The sequence below is a fragment of the Ochotona princeps genome, chromosome 2, assembly GCF_030435755.1.
Source record: "Ochotona princeps isolate mOchPri1 chromosome 2, mOchPri1.hap1, whole genome shotgun sequence".
NCBI lineage: Eukaryota > Metazoa > Chordata > Mammalia > Lagomorpha > Ochotonidae > Ochotona > Ochotona princeps.
Genome location: NC_080833.1, coordinates 16,419,164 through 16,443,547, shown reverse-complemented (window position 1 = coordinate 16,443,547; position 24,384 = coordinate 16,419,164). Strand labels below are relative to the sequence as shown.

Sequence of the window (24,384 nt, the reverse complement as noted above, 5' to 3'; positions counted from 1 at the left end):
TGTGTGACTTAGCGCGTTTGTTTGGAAGCAGCTTTCTGGTCCTTGTTGTATCCTGAGGTCCCTTCTGGGACTCCATTTCCCACAAGGAACCTTGGGACCATGGTGGTCAGCCTGGTCGGCTTGCTGGCTGTTGGGTGGGAAGAGGTTGGAAGTGTTGGCACATTTGTTTTGGGTAAGCTGGGCCAAGGGAGCCAGGGTTCCGAACCGGGCCTCCATACGGGTCATTTACATCCTGCCTGGCCAAGCCCCACAGAAGCCTTGTGTTGTGATTTAAAAAAAAAAAAAAAAAGCATTAAATGTTAACTCTGGGTGTCTTGTATTTTCTGAAGTTCATGGCTGGCTGGGTCTGGGCTGCCTCAGAAGAGACAGGCGAGTGGCTACCCAGACTGAACTTGAAATTTGCTGGTTTCCTCGGTAGGCTCTTGCATATCTGAGATCTCACCACAGAGATACAGAGCTGTGAGCCCCACCAGATGGACCCTGGGGTCTTCCTGTGCTGCCTCTCAGCCCTGCCCCCCACCCCAACCATCTCCATTCCATGCACATTCGTCAGCTTTTTGCTACTGCAACAAAATGCCTGAGAGAAACTGGCTGGGTGAGAGGTCTTAGCTCATGATACGGGAAGTGCAAGACCAAGATCAGCCCCACTGGCCTCAGGATGGCAGGTGGGTTAGCAGAGCCACCTGTGGAGGAGGAATCATGGATCATGTGCTGAGCCAGAAAGCAGAGCCGTGGGCCCCATCGGCTTCTCTCATTAACCCTGTCCCAAGAGCCGCCTTCTGTGGGCGTGCCCCCAGTACCTCCCACTAGGCTCACTTGACCAGTGAATTCGGGTTCTGCCTTCTTACTACCTGTATGAGTTAGCTGTTGTTGCTGCAATGAGCTAAGACAAATACCTTAGGATGGTAAAGAGGTTTGCAAACCGGTGGTTGGCATGGTGATGGCATTGTTGCTGGCACAGTTCTTAGCCAGTGCTGATCTTCATGCCGCCAGACTCAGCACACAGGGAGCATGTGTCCATCTGTCTCATAAAGCCACCGTGACGGAGTCACAGAGGCCTGACCCTAAGACCTGATCCCATCACTTACTGAAGGCCCCACGCACCTTGACTGCACTGTTTCCCCTCTTTGTGCCTTTGGCATAAGGCTTTGGGGCCAAGCCTTTAGCACATGGGCCTTTAGGAAACACCCAAACTAGCACCCAAGCCGTAGCAGTACCACTCATTATGACTTGGAACTTCAAGTCCTACCTGAGTTCAGGGACCAGATGAAGATCAAGCTATAGCATCTTGAACCTTGGATTGGTTCCCAAACGTTAGTCCTTAGACCAATAGGAACTCAGAAGAGCTTGTCCTGGTGGATACCTCAGCCCACCTCCTCTGGGTCAGGAGCCCAAGGGACGGCCCTGGGATCCTGAGGCTGCAGGAGCTCCCCAGGTGATTCCAATGCAACTGGAGTTCCAGGGTGCACAGCTGCTGTGACCCCAGAGGTCCTTCTTGCTCAAAGCTCACCCCTGGCTCCTTTCTGCCCTCAGCATGAAGTCCCGTCCTTCCGTGGGTAAGGCCACAGTTTGGAACCTTGCAGTGGCTTCTATTTATCAGTCTCCCCAGCTGTACCTTCCAGCACCCAGAGCCGCACTGCTTCTCTGTGGGTTCCTGGAAGTACTCTGGCCTGTGCCTCCTATCGCCAGGTACTGTATGGCAGTACTGTAAAATCTGCCTTTCCAGTAAAAATAAAATTATTTGAAAGAGTTACACAGAAAGGAAGAGAAAGAGATTCTCCATCTATTGGTTCACTTCCCAAATGGCCAAAATGACTGGAGCGGAGCCATGAGTTCCCACATACGCAGGAGCCCACACACTCGCCATCTGCTGCTGTTTTCCTAAGCACACCAGCAGGGAGCTGACTAGAAATGCAACAGCTGGTTCTCCAACCAGTGCCCACGTGGGATGCTAGTGTTGTTGGCAACAACTTCACTAGCTATGCCACAACACTGGCCTGAGGCTGAAGTATCTGTGAACTTGAATCAGGCATTAGCTTCTTGAGAGACACCAGAAACACAGCAATAAAAGAAAACACAAATAAGTGGAACTTCATTAAAATTAAGAAACCTCTTCATGGCAAACAAACAACAACAAAACATCAAGAAAGTGAAAAGCAGGGTGAGCGTCTGGCCTATCGGTGAGGACCCTGCCTGGGACGCACCCCATTCCGAACATACCCATACTTGAACCCGTGTCCGGCTCTGTTGCCGAATCAAGCCTGCTGCTGCTCATCCTGTAGGCAGGCAGGTGAGGGCTCATGTATTAGGGTCTCTGCCTCCAGCCTGGGGTCCTGGTTGAGGCACTGACTCCCAGTGTCTGTCCCCCAGTGTCTGCCCGGAGCAGTCCTTATCACTGTGGGCATTTGCGGACCGAGGCAGCAAGGAGGTTCTCCTCTTTCTGTTTGCCTCCAAAAGAATATAAATAAATAAGTAAAAAATTCCCTATTATTATTTCTGATTTTATTTTCTTTTTAAAAGTTATTTTTTTTATTAGAAAGGCACAATTACAGACAAAAGAAGAGACACAGAGGGGGAGTGCCTATCTGCTGATCCAGTCCCCCAAATGGCTAAAATATCCAGGGCTAGGCCAGCCCGAAGCCAGGAGCCGGGATTCCAGAGTCAGGAGCTTCATCCAGGTATCCCATGTGGGTGCAAAGGCCCAAGCACATTTATCTGCTTTTCCAAGAACATTATCAGGGAGCTGGATGGGAAGTAGAGCAATCGGGACTCCAGCCAGTGCCCATAGAGGATGCTGATATCACGAGGGGCGACTTATCCTGGCAGGCCATAATGCTAGTCGCACCTCCACATACGTTTTTAGAGATAAAAGTGAACAAAGAATTTGGACAGAAAATTGGAGAAATTGGGAGCTGGGAACTCATTCCAGGGTTCCCTTGTGGTTGGCAGGAGCCCAGTTACTGAGTCAGCTACCACCAGCAGCCTCCCAGGGTCTGCACTGGAAGGAGCTGCTGTCCAAAGTCAGTGCTGGTCAATGAACCCAGGAACTCTGACGTGGGCTGCGTGCCTCTTGCCTTTTTTTTTTTTTTTTTAAAGATTTATTTATTCTTACTGGAAGGCAGATTTACAAAGAGAAGGAGACAGACAGACAGATCTTACATTTGCTGTTTCACTCTCTATGTGGACACAATGGCTGGAGCTGAGCCAATCTGAAGCCAGGAGTCAGCAGCTTCTCCTGGGTCTCCCACACGGATGCAGGGTGCTAAGGCTTAGGGCCGTCCTCAACTGGTTTCCCAGGCCACAAGCAGGGAGCTGGATGGGAAGTGGGGTAGCCAGAATAAGAACTGGCACCAATTTGGGATCCTGGTGTATGCAAGGTGAGGACCTCAGCCACTAGGCTCTTGCGCCAGGCCCCTGTGTACGCCCTTAACCTCTGCTCCTAAACAGATTCACAGTAATGGTTGTGGTTGATAACATTCCTATAGGTCATTGCATTATACACCAGACACAGGTGAATTTTGTTTGAATTTTATGATATGGAAAATGTACCTACCTCCAAGATGTTAAAAAAAAATTTCCAGGTTCTGTGGAGTTGCGGAGGTAGCTGCTGCCTGTGACTGGCATCCCATACGACTTGTGTGACCAGCGTTCCATGCCGGTTCATGTCCTAGCTGCCCCACTTCCAGCCAGCTCTCCGATACACGCCTGGGAAGAGGAGCAAAAGATGCATCCACATGGGAGACCTGGAGGAGGCTTCTGGATTCAACCTAGCTCAGTTCTGGTCATTATAGCTACACGGAGGGTGGCCAATAGATGGAGGGTCTCTCTCTCTCTCTCTCTCTCTCTCTCTCTCTCTCTCTCTTTCTTTCTGATTTGCAAATAAATAACTAAATCCTAAAATTAAAAAAGAAGAGGAAGTAGAAGAAGAAGAAAACATTTCCAGGAGTTGCAGCCAAAGAGAGGCGAAGCTATTAACATAAGTGAAAGGGATACTATTGCGGACAACAGTGGATTTACCTCAGTTGCCACAAAAAGAAACCCAAGTCATTTACTAACTTGAATTGGCACTTAGAAGCGTCTGGCCTCAAATGGGGTCAGAGCCAAATAGTTTTACGGGAAGATTTTAGTAAAACCTTAACCTTGAGCTTCTACATTTTTCAGTGAATGGAAAACAAGGGAAAATCATCCAATTTACGTTCAGACGCCAGAAAACCTTGATCACAGACCCAGGAAAGGACAGGGCAAGACAAGGATATTACAGAGTAAGGCTTTTAACAGGGGGCAGATGCCCTCCATAAAAATCAGTCCAATAGAGCTAAAGTCCTTGCCTTGCATGCCAGGGATCCCATATGGGCACCAGTTCTAATCCCAGCAGCACTTCCCATCCAGCTCCCTCCTTGCAGCCTGGAAAAACAGTCAAGGATGGCCCAGAGCCTTGGGATCCTGCACCCCTGTGGGCAACCTGGGAGAGGTTCCTGGCTCCTGGCTTCAGATCGGCTCAGCTCTGGCCGTTGCAGCCACTTGGGGAGTGAATCATCAGATGGAAGACGTTCTTCTCTGTCTCTCCTCCTCTCTGTATATCTGACTTTCGAAAAAAGAAAAGAAAAGAAAAAAAATCAGTCCAATAGAGTCTTGTAAAAGATCAAGCCCCCGCCTAGCTGGGTGAATCCAGGAATACAGGATGTTAGCAGCACTTTCACTGTAAAATTCCAAGCTTTCCCAGACACCAGATGTGCAACAGACATGCTACTTTGGGGAAGCTGGCCAGGAATCTGAGTGCTCATTGAAAACACTGGGTGTTTGCTAACACCCAGGCAGATCAGAAATGCTGACCCCCGGAAGGGGCAGGAAAGGAGTTACGCACCTACCTGCCTCCATTCAGCAAGCACAGGGAAAATCCAGGTGCCCAACCCTGCAAAGGGAAAACCCCTGGAGAAGCTGACACTTCCCCAGCATGACGTAGTCAGCTCCCGCAAGTGACAGCCTGCACGGCGAGCCTTCAGCAACAGGAGCACAGCACCACGTCTGCAAGCCAGCAGCATGCTGATGACACTGGAAAAAGCAGGAAGACACACGCAAGCCAACAGTCTCCGTGAGCCCAGGGCTGTGCAATGACCCCTTCCACAAGGCTGAGCCAAGGTCATGGACCCAAGGTCATGGCGCTGCTCCGTGTGTGCCGATCGTGCTTGTTTGCTTGAAGGGTTGGCTTTGTCTTTCCGTGGCCAGCCATGGTGTGTGTGTGGGAGCCTGTGCTCCACGTGCGTTTCTGTCACCCAGCGCTGGGTGCTTCCTAGTGCTGCTTCTTCGCGTTTGTCACTTTGATCCTCCCATCACAGGGAAGTTTGGGAAGTTCAAGTGACTTCAAACCATAAAAAGGACCCAAAGGGCTCCTCATTCATTGGCTTACCAGTTTTCAACCTCTGCTGTGTGCCTGTGTCTATGAGGGGCTGGGGAAGCCCTGGCTACCAACTTCTGGGCCTTGATGGCCGGGGACAGTCACTGAAGGAGGCACTCTCAAGCCCTGGTGCCAGGCTGGCCGTGACATCGGAATCGTTTGCAGAGCTTGTGTGGGGACAGGTTGTTGGGCTTGCCTTGACCGCAGTTCACAGCTCAGTGGGTCACAGTGCACCTGCAGGGGTGCATTTTTAACTCTCTCCCAAGGGATGCTGAGGGCGCTGCTCAAGCAGGCCTGGCTGACACAGCCACAGCGCTAGCCACCAAGTTCCCAGACACGGCACAGCGTAAGACAGAAAGAAAAGCCCTGCCAGGAAGGAGCCTAAGCCTTGCGAATGTTTGTTGTGTTCTCTTTATTTTCATTCCTTCTTTTTTTATTATTATTAATTACATTGCATTGTGTGACACAATTTCATAGGCTCTGGGATTCCCCCATTCATTCCTTCTTTTAAAGCCACAGAGATGGGGCTGATGTGGTGGCTCAACAGGTTAATCTTCCTTCCTGTGGCACCAGTATCCTATATGAGCACTGGTTCATGTCCCAGCTGCCCCTTTCCTGATCCAGCTCCCAGTGTGTGACCTGGAAAAGCAGTGAAGGATGGCCCAAGTCCTTGAGACCCAGCACCTATGTGGGAGACTTGGAAGAAACTCCTGGCTCCTGGGTTTGAATCAACTCAGCTCTGGCTTTTGTAGCCATTTGTGGAGTGAACCAGCAAATGGAAGACCTCTCTATTTCTCTCTGTAAATCTGTCTTTCCAATAAAAATAATTTTTTAAGGAAAAAAAAGGTACAGAAATGGAGCAAAAGAGACAGGGAGACAGATCTTCCATCTGCTGGTTCACCACTCTAGTAGCCAAAGCCAAGGGCTGGAAACGCTATCTTGTGTTTCTCATTTGGGGCGCAGAGGACCTAATACTTGGGCCATCTTCTGCTGTCTTCCCAGGTGTGTTAGCAGAAAGCTGAATTAGAAGCAGAGTAGGAACCCAAATCCAAACACTCTGATAAGGAATTACACATCCCAAGTGGAGGCTGAACCAATGTGCAAAGCACCCGGGCCCCTAGCCAACTTTGATAGGCATTCAGTCACTGGCTCTAACATTTGTTTAACAAAGTAGGAGCTGGTATGCATGACATCATCTAATTAAAAAAAAAAAACAACTTATAGTTGAATTTATTTGAAAGGCAGAGAGAGAGAGATAAATTCCCATCTGCTGGCTCACTCTGCACATCTCTGCAACAACTGGTGCTAGGCTGGGCTAAATCCGGGAGTCAGGAGCTGCACCAGGAATTCCATCCAGATCTCCCACATCCAGCACTTGGGCCATCCTCAGCTGCCTCCCAGGCACAGGGGCAGAAAGTGAGATCAGAAGCGCCATGGTGGCAGTGGGGACTTGAACCTGGAACTCCACTACGGAAAGCAGGTGTCACGACACCCAGGAAAGCCCTCTGAAGCAGGCTATTAAGGGTATTGTTGACATGGAGAGCTGATGTCCCCCGCACAAAGTCACAGAGCAAGTGACTGTCCTGGCTGTAGCTCTGTAAGAGACTGCAGGCCTCACGTGAACACCTCATTTAACCAGGTGCTGTGGGTGCCCTGGCGTCAGCCCCGTTCATGGAAGGATGGGCTCAGGTTGCAATGAGGATGGTTCCCGGGAGAGGCGTTTATGAGAATGACTCCTGGGAGAGGCGTTTACAGAGAGCAGAGCTGGAGAGAGCTGCACAGCAGGCAGAGGGAATATCTGGAAAGCACAAGAAATCCTGCCAAAGCTCACGGAAAACACACCTTGTCTTTCCACTCCATTTTCTATGGAAGTAAAAGCATGTGGGAAATCCCGATGCACCGGTTCCCAGGTGCTTGCCAGTCCTGGAGTGGTCTCGGTCAGGTGTGGCTTGCAGAATGTCCAGGGATCTACCATCCGGGGTGCAGACCTCTCCTGCAGTGTCCGGCCCCTCTGTCAAAAGGATCACCGAGACCCTAAGAGAGTGCACGGGTTCATCCTTGTCAGGGCTGAGATTTTCTCAGCTGTGGGGACCACTGCCCTCTGGCGGCCACTCTGCCAAAAGCAGAAATTGGAAAAAGAGACCTGTTAATGACCAGGCCTCATTCAATTTAATACTTTCAGAAACCTAACCCAACAGGCGTAACTGTCCTCCAAAAAGCTCAGAGAGGCACACTTATTGTGTGAGATCACACAGATTCTAAGGGATGGACAGGGCCAGGACAAGACAGGCCCTGGGAATGGAAAAGTGGACTGAAACTGGTTACTGACCTCCAAGGCCCGTCTCTTGACCAGCCTCCCCACTGGCACTGTGGGGGCTCCAGCCTGACTGAGGACATCTGCGGTGTGGGTACACCACTAGATGCTGAGAAACACAGACACAGCCTTTAGCCCAGGGGGAGGGTAGTCTGATTAGACACCTGATTGCAGGATCAACAAACGAGGTGTGTACACAAGTGCCTTCCTTCCCTGGTGACATGCCCCTTGAGGCAAGTCCCTGCTCCTGTCCCACCACTGCCTCTCAGCCCCCCTAGACTGAGAACAGTCTAGGAAGAGAAAAATCTTTTCCAAGGTCAAGAGGTGCCCTCCCCTTCCGGCCTTTCTGGTCTCGGCCGTAGAGGCAAAATGACGAAGGGAACGTCGTCGTTCGGGAAGCGTCGCAACAAGACGCACACGCTGTGCCGCCGCTGCGGCTCCAAGGCCTACCACCTGCAGAAGTCCACCTGCGGCAAGTGCGGCTACCCTGCCAAGCGCAAGAGGAAGTATAACTGGAGCGCCAAGGCTAAAAGACGCAACACCACGGGGACCGGCCGGATGAGGCACCTCAAAATCGTGTACCGCAGGTTCAGGCATGGATTCCGTGAAGGTACAACGCCTAAACCCAAGAGGGCAGCTGTGGCCGCATCCAGTTCATCTTGAGAAGAATTCCAACAATTAGGCAATAAATATTTTGGTTTAAAAAAAAAAAAAAAAAAAAAGAGGTGCCCATCACTCCAGCATTTGCCAGGCAAGTCCCAGAGGCAATGGTGGGATGACTGGCTGTGCCATGCAATCCTAGAAATGGCATCATGGCTGTGGGTTCGGGAGAGGCAGAGGGCGTGTGCCCCACAGTGTCAAGGTAATTAACATTCCTTTGACCCAGACAGGCCTGGCATGGCTCCTTAGTCTATATTTTGTCAGCATTTTCCTTTGGGCTCCAAGTCAGTAATTTCCCCTTAAAACCAGTTCACAAGGTCTAATGGGCACCTTACAGGAAGGCGAAGCTGGAGGAGAGGAAGAACAGAGAGGCAGAGATCACACCTCTTACGAAGTTCTCCGAGGTCGCAGCACGACCCTCCACCTGCAGCTCCCCACCAGCACCAAGTAGGCTGGCAAGGACGGACATGCACATAGGTGGCAGGGCACATCTGCAAGGCCAGGGCCCCATCTAAAACCACACAGCAAGAGGTTGAGCCATGCCAGGATGTGGTACACAGGTTGGGCCTGCTCCGGATACTTTGCTTCAGATACAGCTTCCTGCTGTAGGTAACAGGTGCCACCCATACGGGAGACTGACGGAGTTCTGGGCTCCTGGTGTCTCTGCATCGTAGCTCTTTCACACAGATTCCAATAAATACATTTTAAAGATTTAATTATTTTTAATTGGAAGGCATATTTTACAGAGACAGAGAGAGGTCTTCCATCTGCTGGCTCACTCCCCAAGTGCCTGCAACAGCTACCGCTGAGCTGATCCAAAACTAGGAGCGTCTTCTGAGTGTCCATGCAGGTCTAAGGACCCAAAGACTTGAGCCGTCCTTCTTTGCTTTCCCAGGCCATAAGCAGAGAGTTGGATTGGAAGTGGAACAGCCGGGACTAGAACCAGCACCCGTATAGGCTGCTGGTACCGCAAACTGAGGATTAGCTTGTTACACCACAGGTCTGATCCCAAATGCATTTTTCAAACAGGAAGAAAGGCTTATTAGAAAGAGCAGAGGCAAGGAAGGCAGCAGATGCCTGTTATCCAACAGGGGTAGAAGCCAGTTCATTAACTGCGTTGCCCGCCGGGTGGAGACCCTTGGCCCCTATCCTGGGCGCAGGGAGCAACTGTGCAGGGTCATGAGCACAGGTGTACTCCTGGCTAAAGATCCTGCTTACCACTGCCCAACACTGCCGTTTTCTTGTCTGCTCTGGCAGGCAGCAAACCATGCCCCTCCCTGGGGCGACCACAGTCCAACCCCAGGGACTCTGAGTGTTTCTGCGACATGCCAGGGGACCTGACGTGACCCCAGCCTAACCCCAGAGGCTGTGAGTATTTCTGTGACACACCAAGGGAGAGCTGGGAGTACAGACAGAAATGAGATTACAAATGAGGGGCAACTGTCAGGGGTCAGGGTGGCCCTGTGTGATCCTGATTCTCATGTGGGAATACGACAGGAGCCTCTGTCTGAGAGCCACGGGACTCTCTCCAGCTGCACTCACACCTGTCTCCCAGTCCCATCACTTCCTAGCCTACCGATGAACCCTAGCTCTTGCAGCCACTTGAGGGTGATCCAGCAGATGGAAGATCTCTGTCTCTCCTCTGCAAATCCCTTTCAGGCCCAGTGTGATGGTTCAATGGCTAAATTCTCACCTTGCATGTGCCCAGATCCCACATGGATGCTGGTTCATATCCCAGCTGCTCCACTTCCCATCCAGCTTCCTGTTTGTGGCCTGGGAAAGCAATAGAGGATAGCCCAAAGCCTTGGGACCCTACATCCATGTGGGAGACTGGAAGAAGGCTCCTGACTCCTGACTTTGAATCAACTCAGCTCTGGCCACTGCAGCCATTTGGGGAGTGAATCAGCAGATGGAAGACCTTTATCTCTCCTTCTCTCCATAAATCTGACCTGCCTTTCCAATAAAAATTTTAAAATCTAAAAAAAAAAAAAAATACATAATGCCAGTGTACTCATAATTAATATCCTGCTTTAATCACAGGAGAACCCATTTGGAATGCATACCTATAAATGTGCAAGAGGCAATTCCTTCCAGTTAAGTGAGAACGTGTGGTGATTAATAGTGAAACCAGACCACAGCAGACAAAGCTCTGCGGTCCTGCCCACTTTGGTTGGAACCACGGTGAGAAGTTCTGCTCATTCTGGTTTTGTGCAAATTAACCTCTCTGGGATTTAAGCTTTTTACCTCTAACACCAAGGGAGGCAGAAGCAGAAAAGTAATGTTATACTCCTCACCACACCCAGGCACTGTGGGTGTTCCCAGCCCTGGGATGCGACTGCTCCATTGTAAGTGCCCTGGGGACCAGGAACTGGTGCCTGCAATCCACGGTGTACACGCCACAGCGAGGGACATGTGGTCCTGCTGCAGCCCCTGGCCAGACAAGGAACTGACAGGTAAATGGCCGCCTGAAAGGAAGTGGGCAGTATTTTCCTTTTTCATGATGGATATTTTTATTGTATAAGTTTTTTAAGGTTTTATTTTATTTGAAAGGCAGAGTTAGAGAGACAGACAGACAGACACACACACACACACACAGATCTTCCATCTGTGGGTTAATTTCCTGAATGGTTACAATGGCCAGAGCTGGTCTAGGCCAAAGCCAGGAGCTTCTTCTGAGCTGGCCACGTGGGTGCAGGAGCCCAGCGACTCTGCTGCTTTTCCAGGCACATTAGCAGGAACCAGGATTTGGAAGCAGAGTATACAGGAGGACATGAACTAGCACTCATATGGGATTGCTGGTGTCACAGATAGTGGCTTAACATGCTATGCCACAACCACAGCCTCTATATTTTATTTTTAATGCTTTATTTGAGAAGCAAGAGAGAGAAAGGCCAGAGCTGCCATATGCTGATTCACTCTAAATGCCTTTAATGGCTGGGTCTGAGACTGGGCAAAGCGAAAGCTGAGAGGAAACTCAATTTACATCTCTTCTGTGAGTGGCAGGGAACCAATCACTTGAGCCATCACTTTCTGTTTCCAAGGGGACACATTAGCAGGAAGGGACACATCATTAGGACAGATCTGGGACTCCCCCCCCCAGGTACTCTCTTCTGGAATGTGAGCAGGGCCAAACAGCCAGGAGGTGGACCTCGGCTGTGGCCTGGCCTGGGACTGTGCTGGTCTCGGCTGTGGCCTGTCCTGTCCTGGAACTGCTGGGCATGGAGAACTCGTGAGGGTATTGTCCACTAAGGAAGAACCAGGGACGGAACCAGCACAGGCAAGGTGCGGGGGCCAAAGTGACAAGCTCAGTCACAGAAGTTTGTGGTATCTGTGGGACAGCCAGGCAGGTGGATTCAAAACCTTAAAAAAAAAAAAAAGATTTATTTTTGTTGGAAAGTCAGGGAGGAGGAGAGACCGAGAGGAAGATTTTCCATCCAATGATTCACTCCCCAAGTGGCCACAATGGCCAGAGCTGAGCTGATCTGAAGGCAGGGTCTTCCAGGTCTCCCACACAGGTGCAGGGTCCCAAGGCTTTGGGCCGTCCTCAACTGCTTTCCCAGGCCACAGGCAGGGAGCTGGGTGGGAAGCGGAATTGCGGGGATTAGAACCGGCACCCATATGGAATCCTGGCGTGTTCAAGGCGAGGACTTCAGCCACTGCACCAGGTCCGGATTCACAACTCTTACACCAGAGAAAGCTCCCGGCTGAGTTTATGACCCTGGCAGGTGTGGTGGACTCACTCCGTAATGGCCCTAATGATACCTGGGTTCTTGTCTTTGGATCCTGTATCCTATCTAGCAAAAATGTTTTAAGGGGCTCGGCGGTGTGGCCTAGTGGCTAAGGTCCTCGCCTTGATCCCATATGGCCGCTGGTTCTAATCCCGGCAGCTCCACTTCCTCTCTATCTCTCCTCCTCTCAGTATATCTGACTTTGTAATAAAAATAAAATAAATCTTAAAAAAAAAATGTTTTAAGTTTGGGATTATGGAAGGGAGAGATGGCCTGGGGTGACGTGGGTTGGAGGTGAATGTCCTCAGAGGAATGTGACCCCGGGGTGGGAGACACCAGGACACTTGAGCAGGACAGGTGAAGAAGATATCCCTGGCAAAGAATGCAGGAAATGCAGAAAGAAATGAATGCTCCCACGGGCAGCTCTGCCCTCTGGTTTTGTGCAGGCGCCCCAGGAAGCCTCCTTCCTGACCTCTGACCTCCAGCACCGGTTAAATCCACGTGGGTGCTGTGCAGAGCACGTTCATGGCCACCCATGCCCTGTGGGTCCATGTCCCAGGAGCCGCGGGAAGCCGGGAGCCATCAACACCGCAGTGGGCATAGGAAGCCTGAGCCAGGGAGCCGCCCCAGGGTCTGGCGGGAACTGGCACTGAAGGCACATGCGGAGTGGGTGCACCGTGGAAAGCGGCGGGAGGAGCAGGAACCCCGAGGCAAGGGCTACCCCAAGATTGACGCGGTTCGAGGGTCGCAGTTTCCAACTCTGAATTCCACCACGCAAGTAGTGCGTGTCCATTCTAGAAAACCTGGAATACTCAGTCCGTGCAAAGGAAAATTACCCGCCACCACCCCGGCTAGAAATACTCTGCTGTACAGCGCTTTGGCATTTTTTTTCCTTTTCTGCGCCGCCTCTCTCATCTTTCCGTCACCCCGGGAGGCCACGACCGGAGAAGGAGTGTCACCCAGGCAGGTGGCGACGCGGGACCCCAGGTCTGGCTGCTGGGCACTGCCCCGAGAACTAACCCTACGTGCCCGGCCATCCTCTCCAGGGGACGGAGAGCCGAGAGGAGAGGGGCAACCGGGGGAGGGTCCTTCCTCTAGCGTGTGCCCACTTTGCAGGGTCCGAGTCGCACACTCCCAGAGCTCCTCAGAGCTCCTCAGAGCCGAGGGCCCGGGGCCGAGCGAGGTACGGACGCCGGGCGGCGCTCGGGAAGCGACGTCGGGGCAGTGAGGCCGAGGACGCCAGCGCACCGACGACGGGTCTCAGTCTGCCCGGGAGGAAAAGGCTGGCGCACTCAGGAGAGGCGCCGGACCGACCCCGGACCGCGGCCTGGCGAGGTTCCGGTCGCCATGAAGGGGGCGCAGGGAGAGAAGGTGGGGGTAGAAGGGCGGGTCCCCGCACGGCGGGGGCGGGGCCTGGAGCAGGGCGCGCGGCCGGGGGCGGGGCTTTAGAGACCGGCACGGGGCCGGAGGGTGGGGAAGCTGGAGGGCGGCACCGCCGCGGGGGGCGGAGCTTGGGGGGGAACTGCGCGAGGCCGGGGCGAGGCCGGGGCGGGGCGCCCTGGAGGGCGGGCCCTCAGTGCCGGGGGCGGGGTGTCCTGGGGCGGGCCCTAGGGGGCGGGGCGGGGCGTCATGGGGGTGGGCCCTCAGGGGCCGGGGCGGGGCAGCCCGCACAAGGTGGGAAGCGAGGGGAAGGCCGGGGGCGGGCCCTCAGGGACCGGGGGCGGGGCTCCCGGGGGTGGGGCGTCCTGGGGGCGGGGCCTGCGGGGCCGGGGCGGGGCAGCCGGGACAAGGTGGGGAGCGAGGGGAAGGCCAGGGGCGGGACGAGCGGAGTCCCCGACGGCGCCCGCGGCGGGCGTTGAGGCTGTCCCATCGCGGAGCAGCGCAGCGCCCCCCGCTTCCCGCTCCCACAGCCTCGGTGCCCCCGCCCCGCGCCCGCCATGCCCGAGCAGCTCAGCGTCGCCGAGTTCCTGGCCGTCACCGCCGAGGACCTCAGCTCCCCGCTCGGGGCCGCCGCCTTCGCCGCCAAGATGCCCCGGTGCCGGGGGGCGGCGCTAGCGCGGGAAGAGGTGAGGGCGCCGGGGCGGGAGGGCTGCGGGGTCGGCGCGGGACCCGAGTTGCCATCGCTTCAGTGAGCCCCGGAAACCTGCGGGAACCGAACGCATCTTAACAGATCCGCGTCCTCTGGGTCGCGGGTGGAGGGGGAAGGAGACCGTGACCGTGGGCGGGGGGCGTGAGGTCCCCGGGGTGACGGACCGCTCTGGTGAGGGGCCAGAGCCCACATGGCCCGGTGACCTGCGTCGTCACAGGTGTGTTCGCCCAGCGCCTGCCAGTTCCCAGGTTTGCTCTGTGCAGCCCCGCGAGTGTGCACCCCCGCATCACGGTCGTTGCCCCGCCGCCCCGGTGCGGGCTGACCTCGCCCCGCTGCAAGGGAGGCCCCCTCCCCCTTGCGGCGGCTTGGAAGACTTGGCCCGCGTCGTGGAATGAGCGCGCATGGGAAGGCGCCAGGAGCCGGGGTTCACCTTGGCTTGGCTGCCGGCGTGAAAGTTTAGACTCTCCTCAGCCTTCTTCCCTCCCCTCCCCTTTCCTCTTTGTCTTTCCCAGCATAGCGTCCCGGGCCTTTCCTCTCGCCCTTGAAGGCTGCCCCACCCGGTCCCGGGTTCCCTCCTCTCCCTGGCTCTCCCTGACTCTTCTGCAGGGAACCTTCTAGGCCAGACACAGTGGCTTTGGGCCAACCCTGGGCGGTGTGGTTCTGCAGCTCCATCCCAGAGGATGTCCTTGGGGCCTGAGCAAAAACCTTGATCAAGTGTCCTGGGTACCCACACCCACTTCAGGATCCATACAGGGTTCCCAGGACACTAGGCAAGCCTGTGTCTTGGAGAGCAGGCTTTTCCCCTCCTCCTGGGCAGGCCGGCCTCCATTCCCAAATCCATGTGCCTCATTTTGTGAAGGTGCAAGAAGTACGTGCGGGAGGCAGAGCGGCGTGTGGGTTTAGGTCTAGATCAAGCAGGTCAGCTACTCTGTGGAGTGTCCACCTCTCCTGGCGAGGCAGTGTGTGTGTGAAGTGTGCATCTCGGATGATCTTGGCATCGTGGCCAGCAGGTTACTCACAGAGTTCTTGAAGAGGCAGGCCTTGGGTCTCTCCTCCTCGCCTCGGGAGGGCACTGAGTGCCCATGTGGAGGTCCACAGGGAGGCAGGTGTGGGCAGGCTCCCTGTGGGACACTCATCCCCAGGGCCCTCTTGGTGTCACAGGCACAGATGGGAGGACCCCCATGTCCAGGTTCACCCCCATGTCTGTGCTGTCGGTTAGAGCAGTAAAAGGGTCTGCCCTCTGAACCCTGGTCTGGTCAGACAGACCTGTGTGTGCTGGTGCACCCGGCCCTGCCTGGCTTTGTGTGTGTAAGCAGTTTGTGTTGGGGGAGGGGGCACCCAGATCTGGGCTGGAGGCTGCAGCAGACTCTAGTCCCTAGCTCAGCTTTGTTCAGACCAGACAACGCACAGCCTCCTTTCCCTTCCAGTCTCTGAGTTAAGTGCACATGAGGGTTTGTTCTTGCAACAGAAAGGCTCATGGTTCCCAAACACAGCTATTCCCTCCAGCGCCCCGGTACCCAGAATTGGCAACTGTGACCTTCCACATGGGCTACCCCAGGCTTCCTGTTGGGGACTTAGGTGCGTTTTGTATACCGGGATTAGAGGGTGTCCCCTCTGGTATGATGTTGCAGCTGTCCCCTCCCCAGTTCTGGGTGTCACTAACCCGTCCCCAGGCTCCAGAGCTCCAATGGAATCGAAATGCCGCTGATTCTTTTCATTAAAACATTGATTCTTTTGCTGGCAAAGCAGAGTGAGGAGTTGATCCAACAGGGATTGCTCACCTGGCTGGGTCTGTGTCCAGAGACTGGCGGTGAAGATCTGCCTGACCTGGGGTGAAGCCAGGAGCCAGGAACTCCAGCCAGGTCTCCCATGTGGGTAATGGGTCCCAGCTACCTGAGCCAGTCCTGGGGTCTCCAGGGTGACCTTGCACAGGAAGTTGGAATTCAGTGGGAGCCAGGACATGAACTTGGGCTCCTGGGTCGGGGATGTGGGTATGCCAGCTGGTGTCTTCACACATACCACCACAGCCGACCCTGAAATCCATCCTGCAGTCCTGGCTGGAACTTGAGTCCTTTTCTGTTTTTAAAGATTTCTTTTATGCTTGTTTGAAAGGCAGATTTACAAAGAGAGAGAGAAGAGAGACAGAGAGAGCAAGATTTTCCATCTGCTGATTCACTCCCCAAATGGCCGCAACAGGAGGCAGGAGTTTCATCTGGGTGCAGGAGCCCAAGGACTTGAGTCAGCCCTCAGTGCATCCTCAGGCCATGAGCAGGCTGGGAAGTATAGCAGCTGGGACTTGAACTGGCACCTGTGTAGGATGTTGGCACCATAGGTGAAGGTTTAGGCTACTATGCCACGGTGCTAGCTCCTTAAGTTCTTTTCTTGCAGCCTTGCTGGGACGCAGGCTGGGCGGGTTATAAGGATAGAAGGCCATAGACAAGGGGCCCTGTAAATAAAGCTGAGCTAGGGGCTGCTCGCTTATTAGGGGAACACGGATGGTAAAGAGAGCAAGAAACGAATCTATCCGCGTTCTCATTCCGGAAGTGAAAAGACTGACAGTGCTACCCACACTCTCAGCCAACTCCTGTTCCTGTTCTACCCTTCTAGAATGCGTTCATAGGGTCTTGGAACTTCAATTACTCCAGCTGTAATATAGATCTTATGTTCCCTCCCTGCTTTCTTGAGGGGCCTGCTGAGGTTCTGTGTTTTTGATTGTGAAACACCCGATCCATAGGAGGGAGTGTTGAGGTAATCATTACACCGGCCACTCTTCGGGCCTGACCCTTTGACGTCCACCGTCTGGTTGGTCGTCACAGGGACATGGATGAAAATGGGCTCAGAGAAGTTACTCTGTGTCACACAGTCTCCGTCTGGTTCTCCATGTGATCCAGTGTGAGGGTCTGAGGGCACAAACACACTCCTTTGGCTTGCTGGTTGGCTGGGGAGATGGGGGCCATGTAGGAGAGACAGGAAAGTAAAAACCAGAAGGAGAGAAGGAGAGAGAGGGAGGAGCAGTGAGTTCAGGTGCCATCAGGAAGAACTCCCTGGAGGAGGTAAAACTGCTAAATAGAAAATAGATGACTCCCATGAGAACATATCAGGAACCAAGTAAGCCATCTAAACCATAGCTGAGGGGCTGGCACTGTGGCTCAGCAGTTTAAGTCTCTGTTTACAGTGCCAGCATTGCGTATGGGCGCTGGTTCGTGCCTTGGCTGCTCTGCCTCTGAACCAGCTCCTTCTAATGGTCTGGGAAAGCAGCAGAGGATGGTTTAAGTCCTTTGGGCCCCTGCTCCCATGGGAGACTAAGAGGAAGCTCCTGGCTTCAGACTCACTCAGCTCCAGCTCTTGCGATCATTTGGGAAATGAAGCAATGGTTGGAAGACCTTTTCTGTCCCTCTTTCTGTGTGTTTGTCTCTCTGTAAATCTGCCTTTTAAAGAAAAATAAATATTTAAATCAGAGCTTAAGCAGATATCTCAAATTGCCAGTGAATACACCTGTCTGAGTGGGTCTGGGATGAAACAGTCATACAGTCTCTTCAAAGGCTTAAAGGTGTGTGTATAGTTTTGACTGTACAAGGGACATGATTGCTAATTTCGACAGTGTGGTGGTGGTGTGGGCATTTGGCCCAGTGATTGACATGCTGTTACACATCCCGTATGAGAGGGCCAGGGTTTGAGTCATGGCTCCACTTCCAATCCCAGCCCCCTGCTAACGTGCATCCTGGGAGGCAGCAGGTGGTAGCTCTAGCACTCGGGTCCCAGCCACCCACAGGGGAGACCCAGCCTTGGTCTGGCCCAACCCTGGCTGTGTGGCCAGTGAGGAGTGAATCAGCAGATGGGAGATCTTCCCTCTGTGTGCGTCTTTCAAATGAAGTGATAAGAAATGAAACACTTTCTAAAAAGATTTTTTTAAAAAAGGAAAATGTTTCACCAAAGGCCTACAATCCCTGGGCTCTCACTGGATGGAAGTCCTTTCCGTCTGAGCATCTGTCATCATAGATACCCTCTGCCAGTGAGGCACAGGTGGTTGGGGTGAGTGAGTGGCTCAGGAGGTCCCACTGAGCTTGCAGTTCACGGTCAGCTCCTTCCGGAGACAGATTATCTTTCCTTTTAATACTACCTTTAGCAAAGTGACATTTTTGTTGTTATTTATTTAAAGATGTATTTTATTTGTATTGGAAAGTCAGATTTACAGAGTAGAAACACAGAGAAAGATTCTCCAGCCCTGGTTCACTCTCCAAGTGGCCGCAATGTCCAGAGCTGGGTGGATCTGAAGCCAAGAGCCGGGAGCCTCCTCCTCCTGGTCTCCCACATCAGGGCAGGGTCCCCAAAGCTTTGGGCCATCCTCTGCAGCTTTCCTAGGCCACAAGTAAGGAGCTGGATGAGAAGTTGAGCAGCAGGGACACGAACCGGCACCCACATGGGATGCCAGCATTTGTAGGCTGAGGATTACCCAATGAAGCACCAGGTCAGTCCCCAAAGTGATTTAAAAAAAAAAATCTATTTGAACAAATTACAGAGAAAGGACCAGAGAGAGAGAAATATTTTCCATCTGATAGTTTATTTCCCATTGGGCTGCAGTAGCCAGGATTGGGCTGGGATGAAGCCAGGAGCCAGGAGTTTCCTCTGGGTCTTCCACATGGGTGCAGGGGCCCAAGGCTTGAGCCCTCCACCACTGCTTTCTTGTGTGCATCAACAGGGAGATGGGACAATCAGGACACAAACTGGCACCCATGTGGGATGGACGCTGGTGTTACGGTGGTTTGACCCGCTACACCACATCACCGGCCCCAAAATGATCTTCTCTTTTGTGAGTCTTTTGACTCTTACTTTAGAAAAGGTGCCATGCCTAATTTTGAATGTCCTTGTGAATTTTTGCGATATGCTTTGGAATGAGTCTGTGTTTGTTTTCACGTAGACACGATGGACTCTCAGACATAGCTTGTCAGAAATATAAATTCTCTCGGGCTTGTTTCTGCAGAAGGGGAATTTGTTGGCGGGAAGTGCAGAGCGCTGGGCGGGAGAGGAGAGGCCAGCAGGGACTGGGGCAGAGGCGTCATTGGCCCTTCGCATGTCCTCTCTGCTCTGCCACTCTGCACTCAGCATCTCCCAGGCCCCAGAGTGCACTTTTCAGCCCCCACACTCCCGTGACCTCCCCATGCCGTGTCTAAAGGTAACTGAGCCAGTGCTGTGTCCCACTTTCAGGTTCCTGGAAAAGGTTGGCGGCCCGGCCCAGCTTCTGGAATGCACCCAGGAGTCTGGCCTCCACCCTGGCTGTCATCAGCAGAGGTCATGAGAGGATAGACCGAGACAGGGCAGCAAGGACCACGGAGCCTTCCACGTGGTGTGGGGCTCAACTCCGAGGAGCCGGCCAACGCCTGGAAGTCCTCCCAGAAGTGCCCATAACAAATGCTCATTGGCCCGGTCCAGGATGGTCCTGGGCTTGCCCTGTCTGATCGCTTCCTTGCTACACACACTGTTGGGTGCAGGCGAACATTCCGTGGAAGGCTCAGTCTGTGGGGAAGACCCCGGGCAGGTCACAGCAGATTACAAGGTCAGGGCCTAGGGAGTCTTTTGGCAGAGTGATCAGTTACAGAGGGGTTGCTGGGAGACCTGGAAACTGGCCTGGAATGCTGATGGGGTACCTTGCGGGGCCTTGGATGCTAGTTAGGTGCTGGGCAGTGGGGATCATTGCACCTCATCACGTGGTCTAAGAAAAAGGTGAGGCTGGTGCTGCTGAGGGTGTAGCAGCCGACACAGCACTCAGGGACTGCTCGTTGCCAGGCCTCAGGGAAGACCCCAGCAGACCCCACCTGTGGGGCTTCTCCAAAGACGAGAGCTCCTGTGGCCTGCCTGCCTGCCTTCCTCCCCAGCTGGTGTCCCTACCCCTGGCCTCAGGCACCTCCCGGCTTCAGGTGACTCACGCGGCTGTGGCCCCAGCCCAGGCTTTCCTGTCCTGCTCACCTAAACCCCAGCCAGGACTGTGCCTCAGGCTGGCCCGCCAGGGGCCCCTCTGTCCCGGAATATAAACCGGAAGCCTCCCACGTCTGTGGGCGTCCTTCTTGTCCAGGGGCCAGTGCTTTGGCCTTCTCACCATCCCTGTGATATGCCTACTTCCCTCCACCCCCATCCATGTCCAGGTCCCTACCAGGTCTCCCCAGGTCCATATCCATGGCCCCCTTGATTGGTCTGTTGGCTTTTTTTCCCCCTTAAGATTCATTTACTTTTATTGGAAAGGCCAGTTTGCAGACACAGAGAAAGATCTTCCATTCAGTGGCTCACTCCCCACATGGCTGCAATACCCAGAGCCGAGCCAATCCAAAACCAGGAGTCTCTTTTGGGTCTCTCATGTGGTACAGGGTCCCAAGGCCCTGAGCCTTCCTCCACTGCTTTCCCAGGCCACAGGGAGGGAGCTGGATGGGAAATGGAGCAGCCAGGACATGAACTGGTGCCTCTATGGAATGCTGGCACTTGAAGATTAGCCAATTGAGGCATCACACTGGACCCCATCTCTTGACTTCTGCTCTGGCTCAGCTCCCCCCACCCCATCAGCACTGCCCCTTTTGCCTGACAAAACATATTGTGGCTCCATTTTATATTTCTTTGTATAATTATTTTATCAAATTGTAATTTCTCAATGAATCGATTTTGACTTCTTTGAGAATATCAGCAAGTCTCAGGGTTGTAGTTCTAGCATGTACCATTGAATCAAAGCAGGTGTTCAGTAAGTAGTGGTTGCATGATACATCAGTAAATGAAGAATGCTGAAAAGGAGCCTTTGTGGTGTGGCGATAGTCCAGAAGGAGCCAGCGGCTTAGGCAAAGGCCCTGGGGGCAGCGGGAAGCCTAGTGTTCAGGATGGGTGACATTGAAAAGAGGCCAAGGAGCACAGGCCTCCTGGCACACAGGAAAGCGACCCCAGGAGAGCTGGGCAGGGTCGACTGGAGCCAGCTCAAATGGAAACTTGTGGAGCATGACAGTGACTTTGGGCTTTGCAACAGCTTGACCCATTTTGAGCTGAGTGGGAGGGGCCAGGAGAAGACCCCAGGAGGCTGCTGCTGGTGTCCAGGGAAAAAGTGATGGTGGTGTGAATGGGGTGGTGATTGGCGGAGGAGAGAAGTGGGCAGATTGTAAGTAGTGATGTCATGGTTTGTTGATGGAGTGCCTGTTGGGAATGGTCAGGAATGGTTTTTCAATTTGTGGTGGCCAACGTATCTGCACTGAGAGGGGAAGTCTGCAAGAGGAATAGGAGCGGGGCAGGGGGCAAGGGCAGGAGTTTCCTGTGTACCTCCCCCGGGTCTCGTGACGTCTGAGGGGTCATGTGAAGAAGGCCAGTGGCTGGCTGAGTCTGGGGTGTGCAGGGCTGGGTGCACACCTGAGATTTGTTGGCCTGGCCAGAGTGTGATTCAAATTTGTCCCCAGTGTCCTTCCTGGAGGAGGTGATTTTGTGGATGGATCTCAGGGGTCGCATTGCAAGCAGGGGAAGCTGACTTGGGCTGTTGTGATTGGGAGGCCAGGAGCTAGGTGGGTTTGAAGAGTGGGCCTGGCTGTGTAGCCTCTGCTGTGAGTCACACACAGCCTGAGCCTCCCAGCGTCATAGTGGGCCCCCATCGCCCTCCTGGTTCCCTCCACTGCTCCACATGGCTCATACTCCTGGGCTCATTTCCTTGCCTGAGATCTGCTGCCTGTCATGGAGGTGACCATGGCAACCATGAGGGTCCAGCACAAGGACAATCCTTACCTTCCTGAAGGTGTTTCCAAGAGTTTGTTGAAAATGGAATTAAAGGTTAAGTTTCTTTGGCTCAGAAGGTTTTGAGATCCATACATGGGAGTGTAATCCCCTGATGCTGTAGGAGGCCCTAGGCTGGGCCCAGGGCTTGGCCCCAGGCAGCTGAAGCCTCTGGCTCTAAGATAGAGAGCCCTGGGGCAGTGTGATGCTGCAGCCCTGCCCTAGGGTCACTGCAGGCGCCTCTGAGTGTTTGCTCGGCCAAGCTGAGTGCAACTGCCGAAGGTACTCTAACTTTAGACCTTGACCAAGCTTTGAAGGACCTCAGCCCTCACCCAGAGCTCCTGAGTCAGAATCTCCCAGGGGCGGGTCCCAGGGGAGGGAACAGTTCCAAGTGCTCTGAACCCGGACAAGCAGTCAGGTGAAAACTGTTGTGGTGAGCTGTTGTGTGTCGCTGGCTGGCTAGTAATCAGTTCACCCGTGTTTATGGCATACCTGCTGGGCACAAGGCACTAGGCAAGGCCCCCAGCTGGCTAGGGCAAGAAGTGTGCATTCCACAAGATGATCTGCAGCCCTCAATCTGAAGGGATGTGACTTTGGGTCAGACAAGTCTGGGTTTGAATTCCTCCTGGCCGTGTGATCTCAGCAAATGACTTAGGCTTTCTGGATCTCAGTTTCCTCATCTGTCAGTTGAGAGTGAAGATAACTATCTTGTTGGTTTATTCCGAGGGAGTCGCATAGACAGCATGTAACGTGGAACTGGGCATGTAACAGGTGCAAAATTCCTTTTGATTAAAAGCCTGAGCATACCTGCCAGGGTCCATGCAGTAGGTGTGAATGACACAAAGGTGTGAAGAGAACAGCTCCCTGCATGGCAGGGCCCAGGGAGCTTCCAGCTGTTTGGCAGGGCCCGGCGGATTTCTCTCTGACCACCTTGATGCAGTCTCACCACCCTTTTGCATGGACACTCAAGCACCCCACTAAGAATCCTGTAATCTATTGAGGCATTGTTTGCCCCTGTGAGATGGCTTTGGCAAATAATATCAGCTTGAGAGTTAATGTTACTGATAATGTCTTGGTGAGTGGGCCTTTAACTGCACACAGGAGTACAATCAAGCCCATGCTGTTTCCAGACACCTTATTGTGTACCTACCCATTGCCATAAAATCTGGCCCGGACATTTAGCATGCTTTCTGGGAAATGGCTTGATAAGAATTTTACAAACTAATGGAAATGATGGGAGTATGGGTTAAAACTGCCATGACAAAAAATATAGCTACTGGGACCCTAAAAGCTATCTTGTTACTGGGACCCTAAAAGTTATTTTGTTACTGTGACCCTAAAGGCTATCGTGTTACTGGGACCCTAAAGGCTATCCTGCTAAAGCAAAAAATATAGTTACTGTGACCTTAAGGGTTAGCCTGTCCTTGCAACTCTTTAGAACATAGAAACTGTAGTTGCTTCAGCTGCTTTCATAATTTCTAACTAGAGGAAATATAAGCTGATTTCACTAACATCACAAAGATATACTTTTGATTATTGTTTAATCACTTACGAGATTGTAGAACCTGCAGTTGTAGAGGAACTTAATGTTTGGAACCTTTTGTCTTAGATCTTTGTTTTTTCTCTTTTGATGTATTTCTCCCATTAAGTAATGGATAAGTTGTAGAATAAGAATTGTAGTAAGAGTGTATTACTGAATACGATGTGTTGCCTACTGATAAATTTTTGGCTGCAACGTTGGAATGGATAATGCCCTGTCTTGAGGTGAAACAATTTGTAGAATTGTCTTTGGAAACACTCACTTGTCAATTGCAGAATTGAAACTTAAATGGAGTAAACTTGGCTCATTGCTAATTACAATTCTTTCCGCCGTTATAACTCTTGCTTTACTTGTTCAGATAACAAACTGTGTGAGCTTGCTGACCTAATGGCCTTTAGTGCCAATGGCCCGTAATCCCCATACACCAAGACCCCGGATTTACTAACCCATACATAATTCAAGGTAGGGGCCTGGTTGTCACAGGTGGCGCCAAGGTTAGAGCCCAGACCTGAGGAGAGCGGATGAAGACTGGCAAACCAAGATAAGCAAGGAATGTGGGATCCTTCCTCAATCATTTCTCAAGAAGCTGTAAATTGTGCCCCCCTGAAACTATGTCAAAATGCCCCTAAAAGAAAACTTTGTACTGCTTCTGTATAAATAAAGCGGACAGCTTTCTTGCAATGTCCACAATCATCAAGGAATCCTAGTGGTCCGTCTCTCTTTTCTTTCTCTCTTCTTCTTTCTACGCCTATCTCACGCACCCTTCCCGAGCTCCGAACTCTCGGCTGGAGCTGGACTCCGGCACATACCTGCATGTAGGGTAGAGATCTGGAACCACATAAAAGAGACTGATTACTGCAACCAACAACAATTTGTGTGCATGTGTCGTCTGCCATCCAGGCAAGAAGAGAAACCCTGTGCGTTGTGGAG

General features: G+C 52.9%; 2 protein-coding genes across 2 annotated transcripts in view; both read left to right on the top strand.

Moving 5' to 3' along the window:
• The first annotated feature begins 8,036 nt into the window (after positions 1 to 8,036).
• Positions 8,037 to 8,431, top strand: LOC131479554 (large ribosomal subunit protein eL37). Its single transcript, XM_058660798.1, has one exon. It carries the CDS (start codon positions 8,079 to 8,081, stop codon positions 8,370 to 8,372), a length of 294 nt encoding a protein of 97 aa, XP_058516781.1. The 5' UTR covers positions 8,037 to 8,078; the 3' UTR covers positions 8,373 to 8,431.
• Positions 8,432 to 13,880: 5,449 nt separating this feature from the next.
• ASAP3 (ArfGAP with SH3 domain, ankyrin repeat and PH domain 3) overlaps positions 13,881 to 24,384 on the top strand; it is a 49,433-nt gene continuing 38,929 nt past the window's right edge. The window contains exon 1 of the mRNA XM_004592265.2: positions 13,881 to 14,163. Within this exon, the coding sequence (XP_004592322.2) occupies positions 14,035 to 14,163 (129 nt within the window). The 5' untranslated portion in view covers positions 13,881 to 14,034. The remainder of the gene's footprint in view (positions 14,164 to 24,384) is intronic.

Coding starts and splice junctions, on each gene's coding strand:
- LOC131479554 (XM_058660798.1), top strand. CDS start 8,079: ATGACGAAGGGAACGTCGTCGTTCGGGAAGCGTCGCAACAAGACGCAC.